Consider the following 10,000-nt stretch of genomic DNA (forward strand, 5'->3'; position numbering starts at 1 on the left):
TCACTGTCTCTACATCCAGGGTGTATATTAGTGATACTCTCTGTCTCTACATCCAGGGTGTATATTAGTGATAATACTGTCTCTACATCCAGGGTGTATATTAGTGATACTCTCTGTCTCTACATCCAGGGTGTATATTAGTGATAATATCCTCTGTATATTAGGGGAGGTGTGTACAATCAATTCAAATCATACACACATAGGTAGCATATGCTATTGTGAGTATAACCTATACACTCTGGATGGAAACTGCTCCAGGTAAGGTTGGGTAGACAGGTGTGTTTGTGTGTGTGTGTGTGTGTGTGTGTGTGTGTGTGTGTGTGTGTGTGTGTGTGTGTACACTAACCTATACACTCTGGTTGGAAGCCATTCCAGGTGAGGTTGGGGAGACAGGAGCGTGTTGTGGAGCCTTGTAGCAGGTAGCCCTTCCTACAGCTGAACAATACTGTACTGCTGATCTGTAGGTTGGAGGCACATCAGGGTCAGATACACACATCAGGGACACATTCACACCTCAGGGACAGATTCACACATCAGGGTTAGATACACACATCAGGGTTATATTCACACATCAGGGACAGATACACACATCAGGGACAGATACACACATCAGGGACAGATTCACACATCAGGGTTAGATTCACACATCAGGGTTAGATTCACACATCAGGGACAGATACACACATCAGGGACAGATACACACATCAGGGACAGATACACACATCAGGGTTAGATTCACACATCAGGGACAGATACACACATCAGGGACAGATACACACATCAGGGACAGATACACACATCAGGGACAGATACACACATCAGGGACAGATACACACATCAGGGACAGATACACACATCAGGGACAGATACACACATCAGGGTTAGATTCACACATCAGGGACAGATACACACATCAGGGACAGATACACACATCAGGGACAGATACACACATCAGGGACAGATACACACATCAGGGACAGATACACACATCAGGGACAGATACACACATCAGGGACAGATACACACATCAGGGACAGATACACACATCAGGGACAGATACACACATCAGGGTTAGATTCACACATCAGGGACAGATACACACATCAGGGACAGATACACACATCAGGGACAGATACACACATCAGGGACAGAAACACACATCAGGGACAGATACACACATCAGGGACAGATACACACATCAGGGACAGATACACACATCAGGGACAGATACACACATCAGGGACAGATACACACATCAGGGACAGATACACACATCAGGGTTAGATTCACACGTCAGGGTTAGATACACACATCAGGGACAGATACACACATCAGGGACAGATACACACATCAGGGTTAGGAACAGTATCTCTACTTGCACATTCATCTTCTGCACATCTATCACTCCAGTGTTTAATTGCAATATTGTAATTATTTTCTCACTATGGCCTATTTACTGCCTTACCTCCCTAATCCTACTTCATTTGCTCACATTGTATATAGACTTATTTTTCTCCTGTATTATTGACTGTATGTTTGTTTTACTCCATGTGTAACTAACGCTGTGTCGTTGTATGTGTCACACTGCTTTGCTTTATCTTGACCAAGTCCCAGGTTTTAAAAGAGAACCTGTTCTCAACTAGCCCACCTGGTTAAAATAAAGTTGAAATAAAATAAATTTAAAATAAATAAATTGTAACCTGGTAGCCTTGGGTGTTGTTCTGGTTTCCAAACAGAGGTGTTCCAGGATCTCCACAGGTGGTGTGACTGGGATCTGAAACACACAACAGACAAGACGACTCCTTCTACGTCGCGTAGGAACTGACGAGCAGGACACCTGACTTGGTTGTCATACTAACGCTCTATGTCCAAATCTATCAGAGGTGATCTTCTTTCTGTAAAGTTTCACGGGGCCGGTATGTGTCATAATATCTCAGAGTAGGAGTGCTGATCTAGGATCAGGTCTTCCTGCCCATTGTGATCTACAAGTCAAAACTGATAGTAAATCAGCACTCGTTCTGTGAGTCACTTAATACAATACGTACAGCCACGTACAGTGTTGGATTGGTGTAATCAGTATGGCCCAGAGACACACTGTACACTGAGGATACCAAACATGAAGAACACCTTCCTAATATTGAGTTGAACCCCCCCCCCCCCCCCCAGAACAGCCTCAATTCATCGGGTCATGGACTCTATAAGGTGTGGAAAACATTCCACAGGGATGCTGGCTCATGTTGACACCTATGCTTCCCCACAGTGGTGTCAAGTTGGCTGGATGTCCTTTGAGTGGTGGACCATTCTTGATACACACGGGGAAACTGTTGAGGGTGAAAAACCCAGCAGCGTTGCAGTTCTTGACACAAACCGGTGTGCCTGGCACCTACTGCCGTAACCCCGTTCAAAGGCACGTAGATATTTTGTCTTGCTCATTCACCCTCTGAATGACACACAATCCATGTCTCAGTTGTCTCAAGGCTTAACAATCCTTCTTTAACCCACGTCTCCTCCCCTTCATCTACACTGATTGAAGTGGATTTAACAGGTGACATCAATAAGGGATCATATCTTTCACCTGGATTCACCTGGTCAGTCTATGTTACATGGAAAGAGCAGGTGTTCATAATGTTTTGTACACTCAATGTATATTTACAGAGTTCGACCAATGTTTTAGAATATTGTTCTTGTTCTAGACAGTCAGTTACCTTGTTAAACTATTCTGCATGTTTTGTTGTTGTAGTGCTAACATGCAGGCAACACCATTTAGTGTCATCCTGTGAATGCTTCATAATGCAGAACTTCCTAAATGCAGTACAAGGATCTGGTCTGAGTTGGTTACTAATAGGACCCATTCTGAGTGCCTCGTCTGAGTTGGTTACTGATAGGACCCATTCTGAGTGCCTGGTCTGAGTTGGTTCCTGATAGGACTCATTCTGAGTGCCTGGTCTGAGTCGGTTACTGATAGGACCCATTCTGAGTGCCTGGTCTGAGTTGGTTACTGATAGGACCCATTCTGAGTGCCTGGTCTGAGTCGGTTACTGATAGGACCCATTCTGAGTGCCTGGTCTGAGTTGGTTACTGATAGGACCCATTCTGAGTGCCTGGTCTGAGTTGGTTACTGATAGGACCCATTCTGAGTGCCTGGTCTGAGTTGGTTACTGAGAGATAGCTGGACCCATTCTGAGTGCCTGGTCTGAGTTGGTTACTGATAGGACTCATTCTGAGTGCCTGGTCTGAGTTGGTTACTGATAGGACCCATTCTGAGTGCCTGGTCTGAGTTGGTTACTGATAGGACCCATTCTGAGTGTCTGGTCTGAGTTGGTTACTGATAGGACCCATTCTGAGTGCCTGGTCTGAGTTGGTTACTGATAGGACTCATTCTGAGTGCCTGGTCTGAGTTGGTTCCTGATAGGACTCATTCTGAGTGCCTGGTCTGAGTTGGTTACTGATAGAACACATTCTGAGTGCCTGGTCTGAGTTGGTTACTGATAGGACCCATTCTGAGTGCCTGGTCTGAGTTGGTTACTGAGAGTTAGTTGGACCCATTCTGAGTGCCTGGTCTGAGTTGGTTACTGATAGGACCCATTCTGAGTGCCTGGTCTGAGTTGGTTACTGATAGTTAGCTGGACCCATTCTTACCTATGCAGGATGGCTGAGTGCCACTCCAGATGCCGTCATACTGACAGTATCGTCTGGCTGAACCCACCAACACCAAAGGAGGAGAGCAGGAGAAGGAGACAGAGGAGAGGTAGGTGAACCCACGGTCCTCCCTTCTCCCCTGGGCCGGGACACCTGGGTCTCCACAGAACACAGCTAGAGGGGAGGGGGAGGGGGGTATGAGGAGCGAGAGAGAAAGAGAAGCGATGTAAGATGTAATATCATTAGGTTGATAACATGGAACAAAGCACCAATTTGTCTATGGGATGTGACTATGGGATATGCCTGTGGGATATGACTATGGGATGTGTCTATGGGATGTGACTATGGGATGTGACTATGGGATGTGTCTATGGGATGTGTCTATGGGATGTGTCTAGGGGATATGACTATGGGATGTGACTATGGGATGTGTCTATGGGATGTGTCTATGGGATGTGTCTATGGGATGTGACTATGGGATGTGTCTATGGGATGTGACTATGGGATATGCCTGTGGGATATGACTATGGGATGTGTCTATGGCATGTGTCTATGGGATGTGTCTATGGGATGTGTCTAGGGGATATGACTATGGGATGTGACTATGGGATGTGTCTATGGGATGTGTCTATGGGATGTGTCTATGGGATGTGACTATGGGATGTGTCTATGGGATGTGTCTATGGGATGTGACTATGGTATGAGTTTATGGGATGGGATGTGACTATGGGATGTGTTTATGGGATGGGATTTGACTATGGGATGTGACTATTGGATGTGACTATGGGATGTGTTTATGGGATGGGATGTGACTGGGATGTGACTATGGGATGTGTTTATGGGATGGGATGTGACTATGGGATGTGTTTATGGGATGGGATATGTGTATGGGATGTGTCTGTGGGATGTGTCTATGGGATGTGCCTACGGGATGTGTTTATGGGATGTGTCTTTGGGATGTGTCTATGGGATGTGACTATGGTAAATGTCATATTGCAGCTCAGACGAGGAAGGAGTGGACCATCTTCCTCTGTAATTTAATTTCATAATTTTTAGATAAAACTATACAAAATATAATCACATCACCAAATAATAGATTAAAACACATTGTTTTGCAATGAAGGTCTACAGTAGCCTCAACATAACTCTGTAGGGTAGCACCATGGTGTAGCCGTAGGACAGCTAGCTTCCGTCCTCCTCTGGGCATATTGACTTCAATGCGAAACCTAGGAGGCTTATGGTTCTCACCCCCTTCCATAGACATACACAGTAACTATGACAACTTCCGGAGGACGTCCTCCAACATGAACTGACATGTTGTCCACCCAATCAAAGGATCAGGAAATCAATCTAGTACTGAAAGCATAAGCTACAGCTAGCAGCACTGCAGTGCAAAACATGTGGTGAGTAGTTGACTCAAAGAGAGAGAAAGACAATAGTTGAACAGTTTTCAACAAATTCATTTATTCCTAAATGAAGAAGAAGCAAGAGAGAAATGGAGAGAGAGATTGTCACTTACTTAGGTAGCAAATGCAGCTAGGTAGTCTAGCCTACTGAAATACCCTGCTCAAACAGAGGGATGCTATGTTAGCTAGCTGGCTATAACAGAGGGATGCTAGTGCATAGAAGGAAGAAGGAATACAATGTGGCTACTATGAAAGTGAAATGTGTTTACGCGTGATCAGAGGTGTATGCCGGTATTGAATGTGTCACTGTCTGTCACATCAAATTTGTTTCTCGACCTGTGTGCACCTACGCTGTAAAATATAGTTCATAGTCTAGGTTGTAACAACCTCATGATGGGTACACGGACAACTAGAGTATCATTGGTACATTGAACTGGGTGAATGGCATACGAATGTCAGTCATCCAATATGCTGTATAGAAATATAGAAATAAGGCCATGGTCATTAAAAAAAGATTGCCCGACTTCATCTGAAACGGCACCGACTACCAATGCTATACATGGCATGTCCTTACAGCTAGATGAAGCTCAGGTATACAGGTATACAGGTATACAGGTATATTCCAGTGGTTTACTTACGGAAGCACTGTGGTTTTTCTCCAATCCAGGTTCCGTTTCCCTGGCAGGTGATCATGGTGGGCAGGGAGAGCTGGTAACCCTGGTTACAGGCGTAACTAACGCTGTTGCCCCAGGTGAAGTCTGTTCCAACCACCTGGCCGTTAGGAATGGGAGGCGGGGCCGTACACACTATAGCTGGAGAGAGAGAGAGAGAGATACTTTATCAGATTTTTTTTTTACAAAAATATAGATTAAGAGTTGGATAAACTTTTTTTTTTTTTTACAAGGACATTTACAGGATACTACCCTCCACAACATAACCTTCACTCCAAATCAAATCTCCAAACCTAAAACCTGATTTTGGACAAAGGTTCTGGAAAGATTGTTATTGCCAAGGACTATACAGCTAATGCTCTGGAAAACCAACGTCCAGCACAGGAAGCAGAATCCTGAAAATACCATCCAACCTGGAAATGAGTGAGTAATGTTTAGTCTGAAGCTACTTTTACAGTCAATAAGAAAAGGACATTACAATGATACATTTTCCTTTATAAGGACTGAATGCTAAGTTTACTAGGACAGAACATATCTGGCTGCAACTTCAATTTGTCAGGTGCGTGAATGAGGACCCAAAAGCGAATTAACAAACAGAGTTTCTTTAATGACGAAACACACGTAGGCTCAGATGGACAGGCAGATTCCGACAGGACAGGACAAGGTTGCAGCAAACACGACGATAGTCTGGTTCAGGCATGAGTAACACAAACGAGAATCCGACAAAGACAGAAGCAGAAACAGAGAGAGATATAGAGACCTAATCAGAGGGAAAAAGGGAACAGGTGGGAAAAGGGGTGAACGAGGTAGTTAGAGAAGACAAGGAACAGCTGGGGGAAAGAGGGGAAGAAAAGGTAACCTAATACGACCAGCAGAGGGAGACAGGGTGAAGAGAAAGAACAGGAACAGGACACAACATGACAATACATGACACAATTAGCAGTGAGGTGCGAAGTGAGAGGTGCCAAAGCCCTTGAGCCCAACAACTGCAGAAGAGTTTCACAGCCTCCCCCTTCCCAAATGGAGAGGCTTTTGAGACTGCCTACTCCATGGCTTCCCCATGTGCAGAGGTCCTCACAATACAATACCCCCTTGGATGTAAACAATGAAAAGGCACGAAACGAGTACAAAAATAAGCCCCTAACAGATAATCCAGACACTTTTTGCTAAAATGCTACAAAATGGGAACTTAGGCAACATAATATTCCATACAGACCATTGTTTGGCATGGCGCAGTGATATATTAACACACTACCCCTCTGGTAAGGGGGCTGGGGTATTAGCAATAGGTGGAAACTCAGGAGTGTCAACCTGTACCAGCTAATGTCAACCTCTACAAGCTAATGTCAACCTCTACAAGCTAATGTTAACCTCCACAAGCTATTGTCAACCTCCACAAGCTATAGGCAACCTCCACAAGCTAATGTCAACCTCCACAAGCTAATGTCAACCTCTACAAGCTAATGTCAACCTCTACAAGCTAATGTCAACCTCTACAAGCTAATGTCAACCTCTACAAGCTAATGTCAACCTGTAAAAGTCTGGAATAATATTGGTACAGGGCAAACAGTTTTAGACTTCACAATTAAAGAGGGAGCGCAGCAGGAGAAGCTCTCTCGATGAAGACTCACCCACCCCGAGCGAGTCAGACCAGACCTCTTCAGTACACAACCGCACAGATGAGCAACCCCAAGCGGAAAGTCAACCACCTAGTGCAGAGCACTACTCTCTCATTGAAATTAAGGATACATTCACCCAGCTGCTGGGAAGGCCTGTGGAGCTGGAAAAGCAGGTGAACACACTCCAGTCAGCACAGACCCAGACAATAGTCCGGCTCAACAAAACCCCGGCAACCAGACCCGGAGAGCTGGAGGAGCATGTCTGCACTCTGGACTGTGGTGAGACAACTTCAACAGGAGAAAGAGCGGGAGCAGGAGAAAGAACAGAGCCCAGCGGCAGGAGATGGTGAGAGTGCTGGAGGAGAAGGTGGGAACGATGATGTTTGACAGAGAACAAGCCATTAGAGTCTGTTATAGTCAACAGGTTGTCAAGGTTAAAAATTATGATTTTTTTTTTATCTAAATAATGATAATTGGGTCCTTCAAACTTTGCTTTCGTCAAAGAATCCTCCATTTGCAACTATTAAAGCCTTGCAGACCTTTGTAGTTGTCAATTTGTTGAGGTAATCTGAAGAGATTTCACCCCATGCTTCCTGAAGCACCTCCAATAAATTGGATTGGCTTGATAGGCACTTCCACAACTGCTCAATAGGGTTGAGATCTGGTGACTGTGTTGGCCGCTCCATTATAGACAGAAAACCAGCTGAAGCTGACCGCTTCTTCACGGTCTTCAAGGTCCTGAAAATTACAGGCCTCTCTCATCTTGTTAAGTGGGTGACAATTGGTGGCTGACTAAATCCTTTTTTGCCCCACTGTACATTTACAAAACAAGGGATTAGAAATGATGCAGACAATTGCATTGATGCAACTATCTATCTGCTATATTAAAGCTGATTTAACAAATACAATCCCTCATAGACAAAATGTTGTGCTTCAATGGTGAAAACTTAAACTCTTCAACATTATCCTCAGCTCTGGCATCATTTGGAACCAATGCCTGATCACCTCTTCCCACAAAAGTAATTAGCGTAGAATAAGAGTAAGCAACAATGTCATAGAAAATCCTCTGCAGTATCAACAGCATCAACATTTCAACAACTCCAACATTTCCTGAGTAAATGTCAAATGGGCTTCTTACCAAAATACTGTACAACAGACCATGTATTCCTTATATACAAACAAACAAAAGAAAAGCAAAGTCTTCTCAAACTTTGTTTATTTAAAAAGCTTTTGACTATCTGGTATGAGGGTCTGCTATATACAGGTAATTATTGATGGAAAGTGGTGTTGGGAGGATGATTTTAAAATCAATGTAAACATACAACAAATGTGCATTTAAAATTGGCAATTAACACACATATGTATTTCCCCAGGGCATGGAAGCAGCTTGAGCCCCACCCTCTTCAACATACAGTATTCTGTTTATGAATGAATATGAATGAATTTGCGAGGGCACTAGAACAATCTGCAGCACACGACTCAGTTTGCTGATGATATGGTGATTCTGTCCTCAACCAAGAAGGGCCTACTGGAGGACCTAGATATTCTATACAGATTCTGTCAGACTTGGGTCTCAGTGCCCTCAAAGAATTACACCTTCCTGGGCCAAAACATCAACACCACAGGTAACTTCCACAAGGCTGTGAACCATCTGAGAGACACGGCAAGGAGGGCCTTCTATGCCATCAAAAGGAACATAAAATGTGACATACCAATTAGGATCTGGCTAAAAAGGCCTGAATCAGTTATAGAACCCATTGCCCTTTGTGGTTGTGAGGTCTGGGGTCCGCTCACCAACCAATAATTCACAAAATGGGACAAAAACACAATTGAGACTCTGCATGCAGAATTCTTCAACAACATACACCAAAATATCATCTGTGTACAACGTAAACCCCAAACATAATGCACGCAGAGCAGAATTAGGTCGATACCCACTAATTATCAAAATCCAGACAAGAGACGTTAAATTCTACAACGACCTTAAAGGAAGTGATTCCCAAACCTACCATAACAAATGTATCACCTACAGAGAGATTAACCTGGAGAAGAGTCCCCTAAGCAAGCTGATCCTGGGGGTCTGTTCACAGACCCCACAGAGCACCAGGACAGCAACACAATTAGACCCATCCAAAACATGAGAAAGCAAAAATATAAATATTTGACACACTGGAAAGAATCAACCAAAGAACAGAGCATATCATAATGCTATTTTGTCCTAAACAGAGAGTACACCATGGCAGAATACCTGACAACTGTGACTGACCCCAAATTAAGAAAATCCTTGACTATGTACACTCACTCAGTGAGCATAGCCTTGCTATTTAGAAAGGCCGCCGTAGGCAGACCTGGCTCTCAAGAGAAGACAGGCTATGTGCACACTGCCCACAAAATGAGGTGGAAACTGAGCTGCACTTCCTCACCTTCTGCAAAATGTACAGTGCCTTGCAGAAGTATTCATTCCCCTTGGTGTTTTTCCTATTTTGTTGCATTACAACCTGTAATTTAAATAGATTTTTATTTGGATTTCATGTAATGGACATACACAAAAATAGTCCAAATTGGTGAAGTGAAATGGAAAAAAATATATAAATATGTTTCAAAAGAATTCAAAAAATGTAAAAGTGTGTATTCTTTGCTATGAATAAGATCTGGAGAAACCAAT

General features: G+C 43.8%; 1 protein-coding gene across 1 annotated transcript in view; it reads right to left on the bottom strand.

The window, feature by feature from the left end:
• Positions 1-10,000, bottom strand: part of csmd2 (CUB and Sushi multiple domains 2) — a gene marked incomplete at its 5' end in the record, with an annotated part of 597,374 nt that overhangs the window by 30,888 nt on the left and 556,486 nt on the right. The window contains 4 exons of the mRNA XM_090227432.1: positions 347-458; positions 1,701-1,774; positions 3,640-3,813; positions 5,684-5,857. Coding sequence (XP_090083558.1) covers positions 347-458; positions 1,701-1,774; positions 3,640-3,813; positions 5,684-5,857 — 534 coding nt within the window. The remainder of the gene's footprint in view (positions 1-346; positions 459-1,700; positions 1,775-3,639; positions 3,814-5,683; positions 5,858-10,000) is intronic.

Source organism: Oncorhynchus mykiss, chromosome 30 (assembly GCF_057628025.1).
Source record: "Oncorhynchus mykiss isolate SJ-2025 chromosome 30, ASM5762802v1, whole genome shotgun sequence".
NCBI classification, from domain to species: domain Eukaryota; kingdom Metazoa; phylum Chordata; class Actinopteri; order Salmoniformes; family Salmonidae; genus Oncorhynchus; species Oncorhynchus mykiss.